Source organism: Mauremys reevesii, linkage group 1 (assembly GCF_016161935.1).
Source record: "Mauremys reevesii isolate NIE-2019 linkage group 1, ASM1616193v1, whole genome shotgun sequence".
NCBI lineage: Eukaryota > Metazoa > Chordata > Testudines > Geoemydidae > Mauremys > Mauremys reevesii.
In genome coordinates this window covers 156486913-156513329 of record NC_052623.1, presented here as the reverse complement: position 1 = coordinate 156513329, position 26417 = coordinate 156486913, and the positions used below count along the sequence as shown (strand labels likewise).

General features: G+C 42.1%; 1 protein-coding gene across 13 annotated transcripts in view; it reads left to right on the top strand.

Annotated features, from left to right (window-relative positions):
• Window positions 1-15954, top strand: part of CASK (calcium/calmodulin dependent serine protein kinase) — a 407811-nt gene extending 391857 nt beyond the window's left edge. For 5 of the 13 annotated variants that reach the window (XM_039525869.1, XM_039525871.1, XM_039525894.1 and 2 more), the window contains 5 exons: window positions 982-1062; window positions 1172-1252; window positions 4952-5154; window positions 7663-7746; window positions 14569-14745. In XM_039525869.1, the coding sequence (XP_039381803.1) occupies window positions 982-1062; window positions 1172-1252; window positions 4952-5154; window positions 7663-7746; window positions 14569-14745 (626 nt within the window). Of the gene's footprint in view, window positions 1-981; window positions 1063-1171; window positions 1253-4951; window positions 5155-7662; window positions 7747-14568 lie in introns of all 13 variants that reach the window. The other 8 variants (XM_039525884.1, XM_039525847.1, XM_039525842.1 and 5 more) reach the window with 2 other exon arrangements.
• The last annotated feature ends 10463 nt before the right edge of the window (window positions 15955-26417 follow it).

Sequence of the window (26417 nt, the reverse complement as noted above, 5' to 3'; positions counted from 1 at the left end):
TGGATCCCCTTTCTTTTTCATTATAAAGATTGTGCCAATCAGTAATCTCTAAATTAAAGCATTCTTTATAATTAGCAGCCTCCTGCCTCATTCCTTCATTAGAATTTTACTGAAATGATTGTGTTACCACAAATATTCTATTATTGGCCATAAGGAGGAACAGGCTTATTTTAATGGAGAAAACTTGATTTGATGCACATACTGTACCTTGGCAATTGACAATGATCAGATAGGCACTGCAGAAAATATATATTGCAGTTAAATTAAGATTTTACTAAAATGAGATTTTATTTTTTTAATAAATATGCCCTCAATATGGTAGAGGTTCTTTCTTGTGCAGAAATGTCATCACTTTTTGTTGCAAATCTTCATTCAGTGTCAAAAGTTTTAAAAAGCATGTGAATAAAATAGCACGTGTTTGAAGAGAACTCTACTTATAATTAACATGGTAGTTGTTTAAAGAGAAAACCATAAAACATGAATTCAAGCTACTTGCTTATGTATTGCTCATGATTCTCTGATAAAACATGATTACTAAAAGTAGCCTCTACCTTTAGTGTAAATAGATGTTCTCATATTGTATTCATGTTGGTCACTGTCTGTATACTTTATTTACTACTGCTAATTTCCTAGGCATGCAAAAAATGTGATAGCATGCCATTTTAGCTAATTTTTATGATCTGCTGAATACTGCATGAAATGACATGCAAGCTGTTCTGAGCCTTTCAATAGCTTTGAATGTTATGTTTTTAACCATTTTTGTGGACTTAAAAATGAATGTTTTTATTAAACTTGCAACCATAAAATGTCTAATTAAAATATATTTCAGTATTGTCAGTTTACATTTTTTTAGAAATGTGGTTTTGGAATGCACATTTAATATAGTTACTAAAATTACAGTTTGGCATAAATGAAAATCTATTTCTTAACTCACTTCATACACGTTTTTCTCTTATCTTTCTATTTTGTGTTATGTTTTAGTATTTGATCAATTAGATCTCGTCACATATGAAGAAGTAGTAAAACTGCCAGCATTCAAAAGGAAAACACTAGTCTTACTAGGTAATTTTGAGTATACCTTATCATTCTAAACAGAACAGTAATTTTAACAGTATGTTTTGAATCTCTTAATGGTGGTGACTATAAATTTCCTCTTTGTGTTGTGAATTAGGTGCACATGGTGTTGGAAGAAGACACATAAAAAATACACTCATCACAAAACACCCAGACAGATTTGCATACCCTATTCCACGTAAGTAGCAATGTTAAATGTGGCACAAAATTATATGCATTATCTATATGATGATATGCCCAGTTCATTATTGCATGTGTAATTGTACTCTGCTAAAGCTTAAGCATAAGTTAAGGGTGGTTGAATCATAATACTGTGGGGGAGAAGCAGGGTGTGGTATGGAAAAATACCATCAATTCTTGCACCTAAATATATACAGCTTCCCTTTCATTTGGAACATTTTCATACTGTTTTATTGAGGCATCCTTCCCCCAAATGTTTGGCATTTTAAGGTTTAAACCTAACTGTCACATATATTATCTTTTAAGTATTTAGTTTTATGTGTCTGGATCAGTCAAGACAGAAGAAGGTCTTAAGGTCACAAAATTCCCATGAAAAGAAATGTAAATTGGATTTTGATTAAACATTTTATACATTTACCTTATTTCACTGTTTCACATTACTCTACATACAGCCTTGATGACTGTTACTTTAAGTTCCCGTAGAATTATGCAGAGATGAGGATAAGAGCGAAGTGCAGTTCATTTTACTGTTTGCAAATAAATTGTTACCAAAATCCCTGATTCTCCTTCATGACCTTGCTGCCACAGATCCCCACTATAGGATTTGCATGCCTTGCCACAGGAGCCACAGAACCCTCTGCAGTGTAGTTAACAACTGGGGAGCACACATTTATTCCTCAAATTCAGCATTCTGAGACCAGGGGCATAAACACCTCCACCAGCTAGCTGTCCCCAATTCCACTCACAGAACCCAACAGATCCCCTTCATGGGTGCTCAGACAAGACAGTGATGGTTATGGCATAAGAACCTAGACAGACTTATACCTTGTTAGCTTTTTGTTTTATAATTAAGGTTAGATGAGTTGTAGTTATGGGGAGTTTGTTGTTTTTACAGTTAATGTAGCCCTGGGTGTTAATTTTTAGAACCTGTCTGTGCTGGCGGATGCAGAAAAATCATAGCAGTTTTAGAAGAGTTCTTCTTTGCGCACAAACGCCTTGGTTGTGCTGGTTACTCCCACTGCTTCAACAGCTTCCCACTAAACTCCCTCTTAGAACCCCTTCCTTATGGCTTCCACCCTCTCCTTTTCACTGAAGCCATTTTTATTAAGGTCACCCATGACTGACCCTCTCATTGCCAGTTTTACAGGGCTTCTCTCTCTCTCCCTGCTGTTTTCAGCAATCAATTAATTCCTCTCCCACCACTCACTCTCCACCTGTGGCTTTTGGGATTCTGTTTATGTGCTTGTAATTCTCTGACTATTCAATAAGCCTCTCCCTGGGCAGCTCCTCTTTCTCTGCACTGCAGACATCCTGATGTCATTCAGGACTCTATCCCAGGTCCCCTCCTTTTCTATATATATACACACACACAACACTCACTCTCACACTCTCTCTCTCTCTCTCTCTCTGGCAAATTGATCCATGGTCATGGTTTAAACTACTATGTATGTGCTTATGACTCCTGAAAATCCCTCTGTCACGCTGTCTGGAGTGGTTCACAACCATGAGTGCCAGCCTCAGGGCAGACTGTCAAAAAGTGGGACAGGTTTCAGAGTAGCAGTTGTGTTGGTCTGTATCTGCAAAAAGAACAGGAGTACTTGTGGCACCTTAGAGACTAACACATTTATTTCAGCATAAGCTTTCGTGGGCTACAGCCCACTTCTTTGGATGCACCCCAACTGCTGGTATGTCCTGTAATTAGATTTCACCAACCCAGTAACAAATGTGAGCTTGTGGATCACTGTAAAAGTCTTACCATTGGGTCACTCTTGGACACTCCAGTCTATCTTGCCACCCAGGCAAACTGAAGTTAGTGATAAATGGTCACTTACATCAAAAATCACAACATATTCAGGTTGTTCCCAGTCCCAACAGACCAGTCACTTACCCCCAGATCAATTTGCACCTTAGATCTCACACCAAAGACAACACTGGTAGCCAATCTTATAGTAAACTAACTAAGGATTTATTAACTAGGAAAAAGAAATGAGAGTGTTATTTACAGGTTAAAGCAGGCAACATATAAGCACAAATGAGCTACAGTCTGTGGTTCTGAAAGGTGACAGAGATTATGTCATCTTTCCACTGAATGTCTTTTAGGGCTAACCCAGGTTGACCCTGGGGAGCTCTGCTTTTACTTCTCAGCTCCAGCCATTGTGAGAGTCCAAACGGCAGAAAGAGGACTAGTTCTTCTTGTAAGCGTGTTTACGTGCCCTTCCCCCAGAGCTCAAACCATTAGTATGATTGCTCCTGCACGTAACTTCATGGGTGGATTGGGCAATCAACAAAGTTTTTGTCCTACATTGTCCCATTTAGTTTTGATAGTCCTTCCTGTTGGGCAGAGGAACCACTCTTCCTGCCTAGGTTCACAAGTTCAGAGCGGGCATTTTTACAATTATAAAGCAAAACTTCCATATTACTTTATAGCATGGGATACAGCCATTATAAGTTAGATTAATGTATTTAGCAACTTACGGACATCTTTACAAGTCTAACACCTACTTTGAACCATATTGACATATGGGTGAGCTGATCTGGTTTCCAGTTGTGAATTTCAGTGCTCAGTTGACATCTACAGCCTTTGCGATTGCTGGCACCTAGTTTACCAGCATCACTCTCCTCTTCCCACATTCCTTTGCCCACCAGCCCCTGGCAGCTGAGAGAGAGTTCTGCACAGACTCTGCAGCCCTGTGCTAGAGCAAGCTAGTTTGGAGAATCTAGCTACCAAACTCTTCACACAGGCTCGGAAGAAACGTGTTAACTGTGATGCTTTTAACTTAACCATATTTGGGTCAATTGTCTTGAATACACCGAAAGACACATCCCTGACATTAAGGTGACCCCACCCCACCAAATTTCATGTCCCTGAGATATGAGCGCTTCTGATCTAAATGGTTGTTTGTTTAAAAAAAATTAAAAAACAACAACAAAAAATATAAGCAATTGAAAACAGTGTTATAATGGGAAGTGTTGGGCAGCCGTAACTATCATTGGTACTATCAACTCCACCTATAGTACCAGAGGATACAAGGTTGAGGAAAGGGAATTAGAGGAGAGAGGAAGAGGGGGAGGATGAGAGGTGGTGAGGGAATTTTGGGAGAATGGGACCAAGGCTTTAGAAGTGGAGAGTCGGAATGATGCCTTGAAGTCCAAGATTAGATTGAGACAGGAGAGGCAGGAAGAAGTGCGCTATAGACCTCTTGCAGAATTTATCAAGGTTTTAGGAGGGAATTGAAGGCAGACAAGAGTCACTGAGGGTTGACTATGCAAGTGTCTATCAGGAGGGCTTGTTCACCAAGGAAGAAGGAAGGCTTGGAGGATTTCAAAACCCCTTTCTCTTCCCTGTGGTTGAAGCCTATGCATAGTCGTGATACAAGCTCCAAAGTCAATTGAGTTACTTCCACCAAACTAAACACCATTCTGTGTTAGCAATTACACACACACACACACACACACACACCCCTACCTTCTTTATGCCCTTCTCCCTGCACCTTTGAAGTTTAAAAGAATCATTTAAAATAATAATTGATGGTTAACAGCCTTTGTCGAGCAAGTGAATAAAACTTAGAAAATATGCAACAAAATAAAATCAAGATTTAGAACAGTTTGGAAATGGATTGTTACATGAATAACTATTAATAGGCCAACAAAAAATCCACATTTAAATTGTATCCTTTTGCATTCGTTGACATTTCAGACACAACCAGACCTCCCAAGAAAGATGAAGAAAATGGAAAGAATTATTACTTTGTATCGCATGACCAAATGATGCAGGATATATCCAACAATGAATATTTGGAATATGGCAGCCATGAGGATGCAATGTATGGGACAAAACTGGAAACAATACGGAAGATCCATGAGCAGGGACTAATTGCAATACTTGATGTAGAGCCTCAGGTACTTATTGGAAATATATAAAAATGCAAAGCTTATCAGAGACACTTGAATTTTATTTTGTTACATTCTGTCACCAGTCATTTTTTGACCATAGAATTTAAGACATATAACTCATCATACATTTAATGTGAAAAGTTTTTAGCATGTGGAGCAATGGTTCCACACAGGAACTTCAGTGTCTGAAATCATCTTCTACTGATTATTAGGGTAAAAGTAAGAAGTAGAAATGAGCTCACCATTTGGCTTGGCAAGGGACCAGTACTGCTGTGAAAATCTGCTTACTGCACACTTTAATATAATAAGGGAAATCATTATTACATGGTTGTTCACTGCACTTCACTGTCCACTGGAGCAGCTGATTGTCTATGCTGGCCAGCTGTAATGTATTAATATGCTCAGCCCTAGATTTCGCTTTGATACCACACACAGGAGGGAATTTTTTTCTGCATTGTCCTGACTGCCCCCTACTTCCCTGCTGTTACTGGGTCAGCAATCCCAGAAATAGCATTCTCTGTCAATCACTGATACCATAGGAAAGTGTTTCCTATAGAATGGCTACAGCTATATTTATTAATGTCTTTGTGTGTGTTATAATAGCATCAGTGAGTGGGTAAATTCACAAACTCAAAGAATATGAGTACTTTATTCAGTGTTGCAATCTGGATATAAAATCCTAAGTGGAACATTTTGACTAATTTCCTTTGGAATCCCCCACATTGATATGAATTTTGGTTGATGGCCAAGTATTTATATATTTTATTTTTAGCTGTGGTGCCTTTGAATTCATATTCAAGCAGGTTAAAGGACACGGGGAAACAAGAGACCAGTCCTGAAATAACTTGCAGAAACCAATTAAAAATATGAGCAGCTGATCCCAGAAGACAACAAACGTGACAGTTATTTTTCCTGGGTTATGAACTGTCTGCATTCTTTTTCACCACTCACTGCTTTGGTTTGCAGGGCTCACCCCCTGTGAGCGAAATTAACTAGTTGTGACCAATATTATCTGTTTTCTCTACACTGGCTCTTCTCTTCTTTTGTGGCTGGATTCAGGAGATCACAGATTTGGTTCTGGACAGTGCAGTTGATGGACTTTGTTTCACCTAAGTGGAGACTTTCAGAACAGAAATAAGATATCTGACCAGGGTCTGCTCCAGCTTTTTTGCTGCTCCAAGCGGCAAAAACAAACAAACAAAAAAGTTGCGATCGGCAGCAGCTCTACCGTGCCGCTTCATTCTTCGGTAGCAATTCAGCGGCCAGTCCTTCCCTCCGAGAGGGACTGAGGGACCCATTGCTGAATTGCTGCCGAAGACCCGGATGTGCTGCCCCTTTCTGTTGGCAGTGCCAAGCACTTGCTTCCTGCGCTGGTGCCTGGAGCCGGCCCTGTATCTGACTACATTGTACAATGCAGCTCACCTAATTCATTAGAGTCATAGTAGTACTTGTCTATGAGCCCAGTTCTAGTTAATTACCCTGTTTCTGTATTCCAAATTCAGGCATCCTCAGTTCTGTGAGCTTTCCTGACTCATGTAACCATGTTCGCAGGGTGACCTCTTTTTTCTGTAGAAACAATGCATAACTGATTGTATCTGAAGGTGGATTTCAAGCAGCAGAGAGAGACATCAACTCAGCTGGCTGTCAGGCTGGTTTAAAAAACAAAGGGCCTCTTTGTACTGCTTTGGAGTGGAATAGAAGTGTCTTTCACTCTACGTTCTGCCCAGACAGTTGAGATCAGTTAGGTTATGTTTGCTTGCTACCTACCCCAAGTTTCAGTCTGGAAGAGATCAGGAGGAAGGACTCCCTGCAGTAGGGCCTCATGTGTGGAATTACCTATGTCACTTATAAATCATTACTGTTTGAGTCAGGTTAATCATAACCATTGTCTTTACATTTACCCTTCTGCATAGAGGTAGCTTGTGGCCTCTCTAGCAGGGCCATTGGTCTCAGTTTATGATTATTGAATTATTAGTATGTTCAGTATCCTCACGCTTTGAAAGCGTCACAGTTTCCACATCAGAACATTTTTGCTTCAGCAAAAATAAATATAAGTTTATCTGTAGGTTGAACAATATTCTCAACCAGAAAATGTTTTCTTATATTTTAGTCAGCATTTACTATAAAGTACAATTTACATTTTGACCCATTGAGAATAACCATAGCCAAAGTTTTTCTGGCTCATGCAAATTCTTCAGCTTAAATATAAACTGATTTTCAGTTTTTTCTGTTGGAAAAATACCCTGCATCTGAAATCTTGGCTGCTTAACCTGGCAGTTCTTTAGGATGGTGAACTTACAGGTTAAGCCCCAATCTTGCAAAAACTTAGTGGAGTAAATGTGACTGTAGATTTAAGCACATCTGTAAGTCGGGGTGTTAATTCTTAATATTTCTTGATTATATTTTAAAACTGATCTAGAGTCTTGTTAGTTCTTCCCTCTGTTTGTGTATTTAAACTTGTATCCTGTTGATTGATTTGTTCCTCTTCTCAAGTATTTAATGTTTTTTACATAGGCACTGAAGGTCCTGAGAACTGCAGAGTTTGCCCCTTTTGTTGTTTTTATTGCTGCACCTACGATTACCCCAGGCATTAATGAGGTAAGGCTTATTACAGGTAAATGTTTTTATCAGGAGACAATTAAATGGATGATTCAGTATGTGAATAAGATCAACATTTTAACTGACCAGTTGTATTTTATAGTGGGGTCAGAACAGCACAGAAGTTGAGATTGAGATGATCTTACTGAATAACAGATGATTTTTCCTATGTTTAAATATAAACTTGGGCTGCAAGGATCCATGCACTGTCACTACTAGGGAAGCACTTCATAGTACTCTTAGCTCTTCACGTGACAACTTTAACATCAGCTGATATATAGATCAGTATTGATCATTTGATATCCTTTTAAAATGTATTGTTCAGTTTTATTTTCTCCCTACCTAAAAGAATTGTTTCCAAAATCCTTGCTGTGGCCATTGAGCCAGATAATTGGTCAGCTGTCCAAGAATTTCCAGTTTCTGAGTCATTCAATCTACTTTACTCTTTCCTCCTCAAGTAGAAGGAGGAAGCTGCTAAGTTTCATCTTTGAGAAAAGAAATCCCAAAGCAATATGCCAGAAACTGGCTTATTACATTCAAATAACATTGTGATACTTGGAATTGTGAAACTGGAAGGGATACCTGCTTGTGAGAAATTAAGTGTTCATGTTCAAAGAGAGCTTATGTAAATAAAGACCTCAGGGTTTAGCTCAAACCAGAACAAACAAAACATTTATAACCAGCTCCTTCCTTTTTTTTGCTCTAGTAAGGTGTTAATTGTATTTGTATCTTAATAAGAACTCTCTCTCTTAGCAAATCCCTCTTCCATCTTTTTGATCCTGCAGGGAAGTGATATTTCTGTGTTTGTAGCAACCGTCTGCTTCCCCAGACATAATGTGTGTGATAATACAAATATAGCATTAGGACTTCACTACAGATTCTTGCAGATAAATGATGGGCCAGAAAGGATAAAGATGTTCAAACACAAATACCATAAATAATTAATAAAATGGCAAGAAAATTATGGGGAAAAAGTGAAAGACAAATGGCTTTGTTTTAAGTAATGAGGAGTCCGGTGGCACCTTAAAAACTAACAGATTTATGCCCAAATAAATGTTAGTCTTTAAGGTGCCACTGGACTCCTCGTTTTTGTGAATACAGACTAACATGGCTACCCCTCTGATACTTTGTTTTAACTGTTAAGTTTCCCAAAAACAGAATGAAGATGTCTCAGAACATTCTGATATTAGCTATGTTAAAATGATGTAGTGATCATTCCTCTGAAACATTGCTGATGTTAACATTTACTGTAAATTTATATGAGCAAGTATTAAAATGCAGCATCGCCTGTAATGGTAGATATTCTTTTGCACGGCAGATTGCCTAACTGTTTAAAAAAAAAAAAAAAAGCTCAAGAGTGTGAGAATCGGTCCTGGATTGTTATGCAACTTTTCTGATTATTTTAGCTGGAGCTATGGTACGACTCATTATAAATGCACAAAAGCCCCTGAAGATCTTCAGTACTATTTTTGCCTTTAAACAAAAAAAATCCAAAGTTATTACAGAATTATCTGATTGCTCTAGTGTGTTGTTTCAAATCTCCCACTCTGAAATACCAGTGGTACTTTTCTTTTGACCATTCAGAAGTTCATGTTGTAGAATGTGAGATGGGGGAGAACTGGGAGGGTTAATATGAGAAAGCAAATTGCTGGTTTGGGATGTACTGAGCAACAGTGTGGGCATGTGCAAGATTGGGCTTTTTTTTCCTCATTGGGATGGAAGACGTAGGGGAGTTAAACCAAGAAAGGTTAGGGTTCAGATATTTAGTCTCATTATTATGCTCTTGTGCTGTATTTCCTTTTAAGTTTTGTTTACTTTTTATGGCTCAGATCCTGCAATTCGATCTGTGTGGCATAATTCATCCAGGTGGACTCCATTGCAAAGTCAGAGTCATGCGTTAATGTTTTGAATACTTGCTAAAACTGTCACTGTCTGTGACCCACTAACACTCACTCTAAAAAAACAAGTAATAACAGTGGACATTAATGCAATGTAGGGTCTTACTCACCTGGATGTATTGTGCTGCATGAGAGGGAATGGAATATATACAGAAACTGTGGTATGATGTCTTAGCAGACTAGGTTTTCATGTGCATACTTCATATTTCCCATTCATTTTTTCTTTTACAAAAGATTCATTTGCATAAAGAATAGCCCTTTTTATCCTGCTTTGTTTCATTTTTACAAACACCAGACGCACAAACATCTGTAAATGACTGTCTTTTTTCCTTATGTTTTTTCTTGAATTATCATCTTTGCCTTTCTTTTCATTTTCCTGCACTCGTATTCATTTTATATAGCTGCCAAAATGGTGCAGAAAATTGCCTGTAAGTACCAGCTAGGACCTGATAAGATGCAATCCTGATTATTTTAATAGATTTAGAACGTAGACATCCTTGTTCTCACTCAACATTACTTTTGCCATTAGACTAAAAGTATAAAGTAATAAAGACCTCAGACATATGTGCTAAAGCTCATTCACACAGAAGCTCATTCACTGGCAAAAAGAAAAAAGTGAAAAGGATTGCTTCAAAACCAAGAGAGCCCAGAGACTTTTATTCCTACTCTAGGAAATGCACATTATGACTTTGTGACTGACCCGTTTCAAACAGCCTTATCCTGCAATGCACAGTTGAGCCATTTTAACCAACTGTAGAATGCATGTACAGTATCTCCAGTGTACAGGGATCCCACTGTAACTGAGTAAAGACACAAAACACGGTGCCTTTCTGGGTAAATGGTTCTCGTGGTTTTGTACCTGTGCTTGATATCTTCAGCCACAAAACATGTAATAATCCCCAGAAATGCATGGCCTGAAATGTCTTGCTGCCTGGCACAATTGAAAATACAAATTTTAGAGATTTCAAATGTCCTAGCAGATCTCTAGTTTTAACATTTTAATTTTAAAACAAAAAATGATATCCCTTCTGGTTGCCAAGCTAACCTTCACAATGTAAAGAGAGGTCTTAATGGGATGTTAGCTTTGAAGCCTGATTATGGCCATTTACATGCTAAGTGACATAAATCCTTTAACTGCTAATCACCTTATCAGAAATATTTAGCCGAAGCTGTTATCCAGTGTGGCTAGATATATATCTTGCATTCTGATGTTCAGTTTTTTTAAAAGGACGTGCACAAATAATGCTGTAAATCTGGAATATGCAGATAGGTGATAATTCTGTCATATATTCAAATTAGAGGTGGGACCAAACAAAAAACCTTGATCTGGCTCCTCCTCCCCAAACTTTGAGGAAGTTTGGACCCACTTCAGAACTTTGCAGCTCAGGCCAATCCTTAATTCAATAAAGTAAAAAACTTACCCTACATTCTTAAGGACAATAGTAAAAGTACTACTCTGGCAATTCTGCATCACTGCACATGCGCAGAATTCATGTCCCCTGCAGATTTCTTTGCTTCCCCACAGAAAAATTACTTCTGATGGGGAAGCAAAGGTAAGCCGCAAAAGCAGTCATCCGCCCCTCCCCAGCAGTGCAGGCAGGTTGGTTCAGGCACCTGGAGCAGCCAGTAAGAGATGTAAATCACCACCCAAGGGAGAGTGGGGGCTGTAGAGTCGTGTGTGTGAGAGGGAGAGAGACATTCTGTCCCTCTCACTTGCTATTGCAGCACGCTTGGCATGGAGGGGCAGGGTTTTGGGGTGTTTCTGAGAAGATAAGTGTGGGGCAGGCTCTGTCCCCTCAGGCAGAGCAGAATGTAGCAGCCTGCCTACTTAGTGAATTATTCCCATTCTCTTTGTGAATTCCCCCAGGAGTATAAAACAGGTGTAAATGTTTTAAAGCTGCTTTACATTGCCAGTGTGGTGTGAAGGACATTATGGGCTTATAAATGCTTCTGGTGCTTTAGTGATTAAAACTGGTCTAAATTTTTGGACTGAAAAAAATTCCTTTCAGAATGTGTTCCATGAACTGTTTGCAACTGACCTTTCTGGAGATGGTCAGTAGTCAATATAAATTGTGAGTTTGATTCCCCAGCCTTCATTTGCTGTTCAGTTGCCTATGATGTAACTGTTGACTAATAACTAGAAATAAAGGGTCAAACCTAGTTACATTACTGTTAGGCATGGGGGTTTGGGGATTTCCTCCAATGCTCTCCACTCCAATTCTCCAGCCATTATATTGTAGTTGAAATAAATTACCAAAATAATTTAAACCAGAGTGATTATATTGCGTTATTTTGACAAATAAAATATGCAGAATTTTACACAATTTTATATCGTGTAGAATTTTTAATTATTTGCTGCAGAATTTTTTTTTTTTTTTTTTTTTTTTTGGTGCAGAATTCCCCTAGGAGTAGGTAAAAGTAACATTTTGCATTTCCATGGGGGTAAATAGTGTAGGTCTCCCAAAATGCAATCTCCATAGTTGTCTATAAAATATTATATAGGAGCAACAGTGACAGTTAAATGCTGTAATCTAACAGATATTTTTAATACCCTTTTTGTTTTTGCAAAATCTAGGACCAGAGCCAAGTAGAAGTAAAGATTTGAGAACAGCTTTTCTCGTTCTTTTCCTGTCTTCCTTTTTTGAACGGAAATACCCATATGTTTTACAGATTCCCTGCAGATTTCTATTTTCTCTGCTAATTTACCATTATAAAATAGATAGTGTAGATTAAAAAGTTTATATCCATACATTTACTGAGTATTACTGATACAGGCATGAAACTGATTGTGAAAACCTACATTTATGTCCTCTGAGTTCTAAAACCTTTTATATTATAACATACAGTATTAGTCCAATGGCTTCAGGTTTATACTCATTTGAAATATACAGTGTTCAGTACTGTGTATTTTTAAAACATTGGGGTTACAGACATAAAATGTACCTTTTTAATTAGATATCTTGAAAGTGCTAAAAATGTAGCACTTACACAAATATAATTGTTCACTTTGTAGATTAATTTAAACACAAAGGGGTAAAATCCTCAGCTGGTAGAAATCATTGTAGCTCTGTTGAAGTCAGTTGAGCGATGATAATTTATGATAGCTGAGGAGTTAGCCATGGTTGCTGCATTATTGTAGATGTCCCAGTGGTGTATTTAGCACAATCTAAAGTCTCTCTTTATCAGTAATTGACTTGAGAATAGCATAGGACAAATCTGCACATATTGTTTTTTCACATGTGCTTGTTTGGGTGCATAATACTCCTTTAAAGGACATTCCCTGTACACGTCTGTGTGTGGAGCACTTGGCTACATTTATGTTTGAATGTAGTGTTCAAATATGGAGAGAAAGAGTCACCTTCTATTGACTAGTGGGGACTGTACAGTTGTTAGAAGCTGCTGCTTTTCTGAAGCCATTCAGTCAGGATCTAGAACTGTACTCAAGGAAATGGTTAGTTTCATGGTATAGGAAAGGAAAAGTGCCTCATCCCAGTTTTCTCCCAGTGAATGCTGATTTTCACATGCCCCAAAAGGTGCAGCTTCCACATCTGTTTTTTTATTCAGTGCAATCCCAGATACTTGGTCAGTTGAGGAAAGGGAACCCAGTTGACCTCTTCATATGAAGACTATGGAAATCAAATTTTGTGGCCCAAATAATTTCAAGTAATAAAACCACTCAACGCTGCTCTGTGCTTTATAGCACTGGAGTGCTGGGCTGCATCTATTGGTACACTAGAGAACCGAACTGGTGGGATCACACCAGGGTAGGTACTAACAATGCAGTGTGCCCGCACTGGCCATAGTGTTTTGGGAGTAGTTTTGCCCCATTTCCGTATTGCACTGTGCAATGACATTTCATTTGCACTGCCTCCTGGGTACCTATCCCACAGTTCCTAGAAGCAGTGGCTTGTGGGACATTTCAGGTGATCTTCTGGTATCCTGAGGGGATTGTGAGAAGAGAGTTTAAACTCCCATCATTCATTCTCACCACAGAACCGAGGCAGCAGGACCCCAGGTTGAGGTGGGGCATGAGTCATCCATACTACAAGCCTCCTGCAACCCTGCTCCATTTGGAAGCCCAGACTCAATCAGTGAAATCCAGAATGTGAGCAGTGCTGGCCTTGGACAAGCGTGGCAGGAGCACCCACAAAATATGATTCCAAAGGCCATATATGATAACCTGGTCTCAGTTTAGGGCAGGTTCCCGACACAACTCCCAGAAGAGGTGGAGGTGGTAAAACTGGTGCAGCTATTTTTGGTGGGCTTGAATTGCACTAGTAGAGTTTGGAATTAGAATAGTCTCAGATAGACCATAAGATGTTAGAAGAGGGTTATAGTAAAAGAGGAATTAGAAAGCAATAGAGTGAGAATTTCCTTAGACTGTCCACAGTAAATATTTATTAAAATAAAAGGAAGTGAAACTTGAAGACTGATGCTGAGTAGTAATAGATATTACAGAGATTGTCCAAAAACAGATGATACTTGAAAACACATCCTCTCATGTTTCCAGTATCGATGTCTGGATAGATGCCAAACAGCTTGTATTTGTGAACTGGGTATGTTTTCATTCATGAACTGGCACTCTTTCCATGTTTGTACTGGTTCTTACTTCTATTTTTTTTAATCCTCATGCTTATCCCCTGTCTGTTTAACCCTTCCCACAAGTTAGATAAGTGTCTTGATGTGTCTTGAGTAACCTCTGTTGAGAATTGTGATTTTGTGTAAAGTTACAAGGGAGAAGCAAGTTACAGTTTCTTCCTTGTAACATGCATGGAATTTGACATTATGTACGGGGCATAAGTCATTCATGAATCCTTAGATTAGGTTTTATTTTTGCTGTTTCCTTCTCCGTAACCAATAAACAGAAAACTGAACAAAAGAATCTAATTTATCTCTCTTGCTTTCTTTTCCAATCATTGTGCAGGATGAATCTCTTCAGCGCCTGCAAAAGGAATCTGAAATCTTACAGAGAACATATGCACACTACTTTGATCTAACAATTATCAACAATGAGATTGATGAAACAATCAGGCATCTGGAGGAAGCCATTGAGCTTGTTTGTACAGCATCACAGTGGGTTCCAGTCTCCTGGGTCTATTAGGCCTTTCATCAGATAACTGAAGAATTTTATCAATATTGGGAACCACCTCATACATGGAAAACCTCTTTGTTATTGACCTTGTGTCAACAGATCTCGGCCCCTAGAGACTACCTAGATGTAGTGTGACCTAAATTTATAATTATTGTCATGTCCTAATAGATAGGAGGAGAAAAAAAATTAAACACTAATTTAAAGAGACAGTATCTTTTTTTTAATCAGTTCTCCTAAACTTTAATAAAATGTATGTTTCAATATATGTATTATTCAATCCTTTGGAATGTTATATTTTTGGAAATCATAGCTTATTATTTCAAAGGCCCCTAAAAACTGCACAAAATAGATGCTGCTTTCTATAATCTATTTTAATAATAACAATAAATGATTCTGTTACCTTAACTTGGGGGTGGAACACTACATTCTATTTAGAGTCTGATTTTATGGATTGGGATACCTTGCTTTCCTTTATTTATTTTAAATAATTAGTCTAGTGATTACAAAACAAATTCATGAATTTTAAAGGCCTTTCTTTGCTTTTTTTTTCCTAGACTAGTATTTTTAAGTACTTTTATGTAACATCCAGATAATGTGATACTGTCTCTTTGAAGAACTCTGTAAACCTTTTAGAGATTTGAAATTGGGTCTTGACTCTTAATGCATGTGGACAGTCGCAAGCGTTCATGCCGTTGGTGTATCTGTGTTGAAAAAAAACCTGTAATCTACAGCAAAATACATTCCGTTCATGGGAAAACATACCCAAGGGAATAAAATAAAATATTATGACTAAGTTGTAAACCTATGCACATCCCTTGCATTTTGGGCAACTTTATAAAAAAAACTGATTTTTATTAATAATAATCATGTAGTGAAACGTGTTTGTAATTTTGTCTCAATTTAATTTGTTGTAAGGTGGGTGGGGGAAATTACTGGTTTCACCATTTCAGATCTGTGTTGTCTGAGAGTATTAACGTTTTAATTAAGTTTAAGCAAAGAAATGCTGATTTTTAATATGTATGTAATTGTTTAAAAACTGCACACATTTTAAGAGAAAGTACTGTGCAATGAAGAAACCAGTTTAGGCAAGGCGATAAACTGGCTATTCCAAAAGACTCATCTACAACAGCCCTGTAAATTCCTTAAAAATGGTAACTGACTCTACAGTCTGACCAATTTTTTTTATTTTAAATATACTTCCTTTTATGTGTTCAACAATTAAATGCCTTTGGGTCCTTCATTTCATCATAGATTTCTTCTGAAAACAGTCAGCTCACTCTTAGATTTTAAGAAACCTTTCTGGACCATGTTTGTTAATCAAAGGCTCTGATGTGAATACAAGTCTGTCATGGGGTTCTGCTGAGTACATAAACACAGCTTGACCAACTTATGAACTAGAGCAGGGGTCGGTAACCTACGGCACACGTGCCAAAGGTGACACGCAAGCCGATTTTGCCTGGCGCGCGGCTGCCAGCCGGGGTCCCGGCCGCCGGCCCCGCTCAACCTGCTGCTGGCTGAGTTGAACAGCACCCCAGGCCGGCAGGAGGCTGAGTGGTGCCGGCGGCTGGGACCCCAGACCGGAGGCAGGCGCGCCCCCCGGCTCCTCCCTCACCGCGCTCGGGTTCTGTGGCTCCTGGAAGTGTGAGCTGCCGCCGCTGCCCCTCCCGGAGCTCCCCCCTCCCCTGCCTCAGCACTCTGCGGGGGAGGGGCTGTGTGCGCAGCAGCCCAGCAGCGTGTTTTGCCTCCACGTGGAGCCAGCATCTGACCGGCCTGGGCCTGGTAAGGGGAGTCTCAGGGGGCAGGGGGAGGGTTGGATGGGTGGGGAGTTCCGGGGGTCCTGTCAGGGGGCGGGGAGTGGTTGGATGGGGTGTGGGAGTCTTGGGGGTCTGTCTGGAGGCGAGGGGGTGGATAAGGATTGGGGCAGTCAGGGGACAGGTAGGGGGTAGGGTCCTAGGGGGGCAGTTAGGGTGGGGGGGGTCTCAGGAGGGGGCAGTCAGGGGACAAGGAGTGGGGGGGGTTGGGGGGAAGTGGGAGGGAGTGGATGGGGGCAGGGCTCTCCCCTCTATTTTGATTGTTGAAATATGGTAACCCTAGGCAAGGGGGGAGCCAGGAGGCGCATGGGGCTGGCACCCACATACATCCACTGCAGCCTGCAGGAGCCCCCAGGGGGCGCTGGGCCGCAGCCTGGGCAGGAGGGGTGGGGGGAGGTGGCTGCTCCCCGCTAGCGGCACCGCCGCCTTTGCAGGGCTGCTTCCCCCCTGCACCACACCGGCTCCTCCAGGGCTGGGAATTGCTGCCGCAGGTGGGACACTCTGGCTCCCCGGTGCCTCCGGAAAGCAGCTCCTCCCTGCCGAGCTGCTGCAGCAGCCCAAGCCCAGCAAAGCCAGTGAGTGGACTCGGGGCGGGGGCCGGTGGGGTGGGGAGGGGAGGGGAGGACTTGCAGTGAGGCTGTGCACCCTCCAGGGGAGTTCAGGGGGCGGGGAGTGGGGAACCTGGTCTGGGGAACAGCCCCTGGGCAGGCTGGCCCCTGGGATCTATAAAGGCTCATTGGGATTTTCCCCTCAATGAACCTATGTGCAAGGGTCGGGGGAGGGGGGGGGGGGCGCAAGGTGGAAGGTTCGCCTAGGGCGCAAAATATCCTTGCACCGGCCCTGCCCCAGGGGGTGCATGCACCCCAGGTTAAGAACCACTGCAGTAAACTGATAAGATCTGCATTTTAATTTAATTTTAAATGAAGTTTCTTAAACATTTTAAAAAACTTGTTTACATACAACAATAGTTTATAGACTTATAGAGACCTTCTAAAAACGTTAAACTGTATTAGCGGCACGCAAAACCTTAAATTAGAGTGAATATATGAAGACTCGTCACACCACTTCTGAAAGGTTGCCAACCCCTGAACTAGAGCAAAGCCCAAGAAAGCAAATTTGGCCATGTATTCACTTCAGAGCTCTCTGGTTTCTGTTTCCTCATCTCATGCCCCTTGGCACAGGTGGTTTACATTTCCTCTTAATGCAGCTGAGCTAAATTGAGCATCATCACCACAATTCATAACATAATAATCTACCTGGTCACAGGTGACAGGACGTATGATGATCCAGAGTCTGATTTCTCTTAAGAACTCAGTTGTCTGTTTTATTGTATAACATGAACTTTAGCTTGTGTGTTAAATTATAACGTGGCAATGAAAGAGTTATCCACAAAGTTAAAATGTGATTGACGTGCAGATTGTTTCAATTGCTTGGGAACACTGCATATAATCAAGGTATGTTCTTACTGTAAAACCTCTTCTCAAGAGACTAAAAGCTTTTAAAGCACATAGGTCGATACTGTCCTTCCTCCTGCCCCCTGCAGCACAGACCATGCTCTTTCTGCTCTCTTTTCTCCTTGTAAAGTCCTTAGACAGTAAAGAGTATCTTAGGGTCCACCAACACTTGAGATACAGCCAGGTCAGCCGGTAAGCATCTATATCTCTGACTTCATTGACACCTTCTTTATCTTAAATGTTTGTAAAGTTAAACAGATATTTGTAAGGTAACTTGGATGCTATTTAGTCCATAATCCACCAGAAAGAAAATTTGACTATGCAAGACATTCTGATTCTGTCAATTTGAATTACTTGGAGATTCTGAACAACCAGCCTCCTAAAAAGAGAAGTCTGCTACCTTACATATTATTAATAAGCAGTGATTTAATGTAATTGACTTGGGGGAAGGAAGAAAGTGGAGTCCCTCATTTAGGCAATGCTACAGATCTTTGGATAGATTTGTTTCTTGATGCAATATGTCTAACCAAGATCAGCCTGCCTTTAAGGAATTCTAGGCCCAGATCTAGATGCCTTGTCTGCTCCATTTATGCCACTCCCATGGCAGAAAGAGCAGAAGGCTGCCATAGCTCCCCAGCTGAGGGTTTCCCTGGTATGGGGAAGACTAACAGGTATAGAACTAATGGTGAGGGGATCCAGCTCATTGTGTTTCAGCTATCCCCAGCTGGAGGATGGCCCCTGACATGTCTACACTGGCAGTTGGTGAGGGGGAACTGCAGCAGTGAGTCTCAGAGCCTGATATGTACAGACTTGGGCTCCTGCTACGACACTAAAAATAGCCAAGTAAACGTTCCCACTTGAGCTCTGAAACTCTGGGAGGTGGTGGATTCAGAGAAAGAAATCCACCCCTTTCCCCAGTCTCAGAGCCCCAGCCCTAGCAGGAATGTCTACGTGGCTATTTTTAGGGCTGTAGCATGAGCCTGAATCTGTAGACCTGGGCTCTGAGTCTCACTGCCCTGCGGGTTTTTCGCAACGTAGACATACCCTTAGGGACTGTAGCCAGGCACCATAACTTAAAGCAGACATAAGGCTGCTCTAAATTATGCTGGGACTGACTCAGACATGGCCCTGGAATAAGAGAGTTGTACCAGTCTACCTTTGGCTCCAAGTCTTTATAAGTCACTTGTGCACTGGGGCGCTTAGCATTAGACAGTTTATTACGTAAATTTGATCCTTCCAATATGCTGCAACTTCCATCTGCCTCATGCCTGTGGACTTAGAAATTGTAGGGTTCTCTATTAAATGTTTTTTAACATGTTTCCATTTCCTTCATAAAAAGAACCCTTGTTATTTTATGTTTCAAGATGAAAAGATTGTTGAATTGTAGCAGTAGCCAGTTAGGAAGTTGTGGCAACTATACGCATGCAGCTTTTTAATAGCAGAAGGACGTCTCCTGTTCCCTTCCCTTCTAGATTTAATCCTTGGACATTGGGTGGTTTTTTTGGTCAAGAACTATGCATTGCCATATTCTCTAACTTCAGAGATCAGTAGCGACCTTGCACATTTAGCAGTATATTTTAACCTAGGTGATTTAAAAGATTTGCTCCATTTTAATGCTTCTCAGATATATTTTGTCATTATTAAAAATGAAAGGCGTGTCCTCAACTTTCACCTTAAATATGGCTGCTAAAAATCACAAGAGGAAAAATACTTACATATGCAGGCTGTAACTTATTTATTTTTCATTCTTTGCTCAAAGAAAACTGAAAACCACTTTACTGGAAAAGTTGCTGAACATAAAATTGACCTTTCAAAATGTAGATAAAAAATATCCAGTCCAAGCACTTTGTGGTCTTGTTTTACTCTACTAAGAGTAGGCCTAGATGCCCTTATTTAAGGCGGTTAAAACCTGGATCTAAGTAGTAACATGTCTGATATACAAGTTTTTCTAGAGAACGCAGGAAACCTACAAAACCTTTCTAATGAATTCTAGATGAATTAGAAGTAAAATTTACTGCAACTCTACTGCTCACAAAGTATTTTCTTAGGTCCAGTCAAGCAGGTATAATGGGTCTTGTATGTGTGTGGTTCTGCAGTGTGGAGTCGGTAGTGGGCTTGGCTAATGAGTGAGCGTGAGCCAGGATATGGGGACATGTAGTGTAGACATACCCTGAGGGTTGCTTCACATAATAGCACCTGGACACCAGGGTGGTGGGTACATTAGATTAACTAAGGGAGAGCATATTTTTCCCAATATTCTATAGAAATATTCCAAGCAGGTTACAAACAATTCTTGCCATTTTTTCTTCTGGCCTTCAATTAAGTACTATTAGTACACCTGGCAACAATGTTTGCTTTCTGTTCTTAAAAGAATTGGATACAGCCATCTACTCCAATCCTTTGTAAGAGGGGTTTGAGTGCTGAGACAAGGAAAGAAGCTTTTAAATTCTGATGACCTAGCTTTGGTGTTAAAGGCTTTTCTAGCTCATTTCCCAAGCCTGTACATTACAGAGAATTTTAGTTCTTACTGTGGAAAGATGTTTCTTTTAGCAGTAACCTCAGCCAGGCATGCCGGGGAGTTACCAGCATTAATCGTAAATAGCCTTTTCTTGGTTTTATGAAATGTAGTTTTCTTAATCCTCTAGTTGTAGACAGAAATAAGATTTTTTTCCCCTGGTCCACATCTATTGCTGGCTACTGATATAGGGAAACCAATGCCATGGCAGTAAGGGTCTGTATTTCGGCAGTGCTGATATAAGTGCTGTTGCACCCCCTGGCTTGAAGTGGTTTCCATCATATTGAGGGTTTACAGTTTGGTTCGGTGGGTCTCAGCATCCCCACTATACAAACTGTTCCAGCCCCCATGAGTGCTCAGCTGCCACAATTCCAACTGCAGTCACTGGGAGTGTGGGTGCTCAGCACCCCTGAAACGTGATGTCCTCTTTCCTTAAAGTTGTCTGTTTCTTTTGGAGATGAGATAGAATGAAAAGTTTTTTGTCAGAAGAGAGCCACCAGATACGCTAGCTGAGTCCAGAGGATGTATTCACCTTGAACCAGTGGTTAGTATTGTTCAAGAGATTGATCTAGGTGCATCGTCTCATGGAACATTGTCATAATGGTTTGTGTTTGGTATTAGCAAAGTATGGCACTTGCAAAGTTAACATGTCCCTGGCAAGTAACCATTACTCATTTTCTCACCTGTGCAGAGGAAATAAGCCAAAGGAAATGAAGGAGCTCGTTTGTGTTTAAGTCTAACTCACTTTTAACTTCAGACTGAAGGAGCCTTCACTTATACTGCTTTTAATTAAATAGTCCAGGATAGTGAGGTGAGAATTTCTTAAGCAGGAGGGGAAGACGTTCTCTGTGCGGCAGGAGCTAATTGGGTATGTCTACACTGAAAAAAAAAAAAAAAAAAAAAAAAAAAGGTGTGTTCTTAAGTGAGCTAAACCGTGTTAACTAACTCAGGTTAAAATAGTGAAGTTGCGGCAACTTGGCTGTTAACTCTAGTTAGTAGATCAAGTTAAAGCTTACAGGGGAAACAGGTGTTGAACCTGAGCTGTTAACCCAAGCTAAAAGCTGAGTTGCTGTGTCTTCACTGCTATTTTAATACTTTAGCCACCACAGGCTAGTTAACCCAAGTTAAGAACACGCCTTTTTTTGCAGTGAAGATGCACCCTTAAGACAGGTGTGGATTGTTTTTTGGGTGTGGGAGGGGAAAAATTGGTATACTAAAGTAGCACAATTACCTGATGCTAATACCAGAACATCCTGTTTGTCTAATTGTGGTGTGGAAACATCACAGTTGCAAACCTGAATCTAGGATTTGTTTTTCATAAAATGTTGCCATTCTTTTTCCCCCTCTATTACTGCCTTTTTATAAAAAAGGGTTTTGGAGGTATTGTCTCCATGATAAGAGGGAGAGTTGGGGATATTGTAAATTGCACCATATCCAATTTAAGTAATAGAGTGCAATGACACTGGTGTGTGGAGGTTGTCCTTTACCACGATAACGATAGAGGATTTTAAAAGCTTCAGATTCTTCGTAAACCTTTTCTCCTAAATATGTATCTATTTATGTGCCTTTGGAATACCTGAGCTCATGGCTGTTCCTCTGCCCGCTTGCCAGAATAAGTATAAAACTGATGTAAGGACTAAGTGTGTGAAGCATAAGTACATGAGTCAATGAAGCACTCTGTGAAGTTATCCATTGCATGGAGGGGATTAGAGAAACTCCATATTATTTATAGACTGAACATAGGATTCTGTGCTGTTGGAAACCTTAGAAATGGGCTTTTGTCATTTCAGAGTTGGAGAAAATTCATAAATACAGTATATAAAAGATGGAAAGGACATTTGTCTAATCAGCTGGCTCACATAATTCAGTTATGAGATTATCCTTAAAATAGAAGTTGTTTTTGTGGTTTGTTTGGTTTTGTTTTTTTGTTTTTTGCTCTTTCCACTCCAGATGTAAGCTGGTGTCTAATTCAAGCACACTGGGTGTTTCCTAGGACTCACCTGGAGGAAGAGAGGAGAGATATCTTCCTCATTACCTCTCCTGCTGCCAACAAAACATAGTTCGTTGTTCATTAGAACAACACTGCTGTAGAAGAGTGTCTGTCACCCTCTTAGTGCTGAGTTCCGTTTCTGCAGGGTTTTAATACATCTTCCAAATCATAACCTGATGTGACAATTTGTGGGTTCCTCTGTTCTAGAGGAGTCAATTTTATTTTTACAATATGTAAACTAATGTAGCCTTAATTATGCTGATTTCTGAAGGACAACAGCAAAGTGTTCCAACTCTCCTGTACATTATATTGTATGCCACACAGTGAACTCAGTGACTCTTTTTTTTTAATGTTGTTTTTGCAGGCACCTAAGGCAGCCTGGTCTTAACCCGTTGAAGCAAATGGAAAGACTCCCATTGTCTTCAATAGGCTTTCGATCAGGCCCTTAATCCTGTGTTTGTACTGGTGCCTATTCACATTTTTATTTACTTATTTTTCTGATTGCTCAGGCTCTTAGTTTGAAAAATGGCTTCTGCAGAAGTTCAGTAATTCACCTTTCATAGTTTTTTATTCCAGCTGTGCATCCCATTTTTGCCATAGTTTGAGTGCTGTACAAATCTTGACATTGCATGGAATTTGCGTACTTAGATTTACCTCAGTAGGGATCTTTCAGAATTGTCAAGTGGATCAAATCCTTCTCGCCAGATACACACAAGCTGCAGTGGGACTCCAGATATGAGTCAGGCCTGAAGGGTTTAGTGCATGGCATCACTACTTATTAGAGTGTTGCATGGTAATAAATGAAGATATTCCACATGCCACCATGCATTCTATTCTTGCTGCTGAGAATCCCAGCAAATGAAGCTAAGTGTACTAGTTGTGATTTGTTATATGTCGAAATCATGCTTAGCTCTGCTCAAGACACAGAAGAATTAAGTCCCTGCCCCAAGGAAATTACAATCTTATGGCCTACTTCTGAAAATCCAGGTTCATGTCAGCAGCCCTATTGAAGGAACTACTTGCATAAGTAAAGACTATTAACGCAGGTGAGGATTTTCAGGATCTGGCCCTAAATATGTAATAATCTGTCGAATATTGTGTAATGGCCTGGCAAAAAAGTGAAGCTATAACTGCAACAAAAAAAACTTAGTTAAAATAAAATTAAGCATCTGCCTAGGCAAGGCACAACCTTAGTGATTATAGTTGTGTTCTGTGACTCAGCCCAGAGAGCCAGGCAGTGTTTAGGCTCCTGCTTTAACTCTGAATTTCCTTGCCTTTAATGGTTTGACAGTCCCTGAACCTTACGTAAACAGTCTGTAGCGTCTGGTGGAGATGTCTCACATTCACTCCCCGCCAGAGTTGGACTGATAAAGTGTGTCTGATACATTGGTATTAATCCAAACAACAGAAACGGGGGTTGCCTGTGGAGAACAGAAAGTATGCAGTGGTTGTGCTGACAGGGCACTGGTCAGGAGACCTGGGCTCTGTTCTTGCTCTCCCACTGACCTGCTGTGGTGAACCTGGGTAAGTCATGTCACCCCTCTGTGCCGCTGTTTCCTCTCCCATCTGTTGTCTGTCTTGTCTATTTAAATTTAAGCTATTTGGGTCAGGGTCTGTCCCTGACTGTGTGTTTGTACACCACCTAGCACAATGGGGCCCTGATCTCAGTTGGGACCACTAAGTGCTACAGGAATACAAATAATACTTCTGATGCTTAAAATTGCCTGCTAGGCTGAATGACCCTGAAAATTGGCCTCCGGGTGAAATTCTGAAGGGTGGGAGGTGATTTAGGGAATATTATGTATTATTTCTGTAACAGTAACATCTTGAGGCTCTGATCAGGATTGAATTAGGTGCTGCACAAACACAGGAAAACATGGTCCCTGCCCCGAAGAGCTAACAATCTAAAGGAAGTGTGGAACACTACACCAGTCTGCTTGCAATAATTGGTGTGTGTCTCAATTTGAATTGATGTAAATTTTGAGGGTTTTTAAACAATTTTGCCTTCCTCATGTTGTAACAACTTCAGAGTTTTTCTTTCTAGTATTGCTAGTGTTCTCTTTTCAGACTTGTCTTCATATTAACTGCATAATCCTCCTTCCAATACATTGTGTGACAAAGTTCCTCCTCTGCCTTGGTGGGTCCTTTGCTTTTTGGCAGATTTGCTCACCCCAGAGGTTCACAGCAGCCCTCAGTTTGGCCACTTCTGCTAGAGGCTCAAACCTGCCATTCACTCAGCTAACCTCATCACTGGTCAGCATGGGGGAAACAGAGAACAATCCCCACAGTCTCTGTGTCCCACCTAGTGGGTCGAGGACAGGCCAGATCCATTTCCAAATTAGACCTTCCCTTCTGGTGTTTCTCACAGACCAGGTCACCACCTCCTGTGTCTGATCAGGAGTTGGGATGGGAGCAGTGATGAGCTGCCAAAATATTAACAACCGGTTCCCTCTCCTCACCCCATGAGGGGTCATGCCCCCCCCCGACTCCTGTACCATCCAACACCCCCATGTTCCTTGACAGCCCCCCCCACCCATGCCCTATCCACCCCCCTTCCCTGTCCCCTGACTGCCCCTTGCCACCCCATCGGACCCGGACGCCGGGGCAGGAGACAAGCAGCGCCGCCTGGCCGGACCCAGACGCCGGGGCAGGAGTCGCGCCACCCGGCCGGACCCCCACCCCGACGCCGAGGCAGGAGCCGCGTCGCGCCGCCCGGCCGGACCCGGATCCAGACGCCGGGGCAGGAGCCGCGCCGCCCGGCAGGACCCGGACCCGGGGGCCGGGGCAGGAGCCGCGCCGCACCGCCCGGCCGGACCCGGACGCGGACGCCGAGGCAGGAGCCGAGCCGCGCCGCGCCGCCCGGCTGGACCCGGATGTCGAGGCAGGAGCCGAGCCGCACCGCCCGGCCGGCCGGACCCGGACCCGGACGCCAAGGCAGGGGCCAAGCCGCCCCGCCCGGCGGACCGGATGTCGAGGCAGGAGCCGAGCCGCACCGCCCGGCCGGACCCGGACCAGGACGCCGAGGCAGGAGCCGAGCCGCGCCGCCCGGCCGGACCCGGACCAGGACGCCGAGGCAGAAGCCGAGCCGCGCCGCCCGGCCAGACCCAGACCAGGACGTCGAGGCAGGAGCCGAGCCGTACCGCCCGGCCGGACCCGGACCAGGATGCCGAGGCACGAGCCGAGGCAAGCCGCCCGGCCGAGGTCGCAGCTGGACCCTGGGGGCAGGAGCTGCGCCGCCCGACCCCAGAGTCTCGCCAGGACCTCGCTGAGCGGCACGCCGCCTGGAGCCCTCCTCCCGCTGGCACCCCCAGGCCCCAGCTCACCTGGTGGAAGCGCTGCTTCTTCTCAGCCCTCCCAGGCTTCCCGCGTGAACAGCTGATTGGCGGGAAGCTGGGGAGGGGGAGGAGAAGCCAGAGGAGCTTCAGAAGAGGAGGCGGAGTGAGGTGAGCTGGGGCTGGGGGAAGGGTAGAGAGCTGCTAGAGTTTTAGTTAAATTTAAAAGCCCTTTTGGAACTAGTTGTCCCTCCAGGAACAACTGGTTCTAAAGGGAGCTTCTAAATTTAACAACCGGTTTGCGCGATCCGGTGTGAACCGGCTGCAGCTCACCACTGGATGGGAGGAACCCGGGCCCGCCCTCTACACCGGGTTCCAGCCCAGGGCCATGTGGATAGCAGCTGTCTGTGTCCTGTATCAGCTGCGTGACAGCTACAACTCCCTGGGCTACTTCCCCATGGCCTCCCCCCAGCACCTTCTTTATCCTCACCACAGGATCTTCCCCCTGAAGCCTGATCATGCTTGTACTCCTCAGTCCTCCAGCAGCATGCCTTCTCACTCCCTGCTCCTTGCTCGCCCTCCGCTAACTGATGGGAGATCCTTTTTAAACCAGGTGTTAAAAGAACATAAGAATGGCCG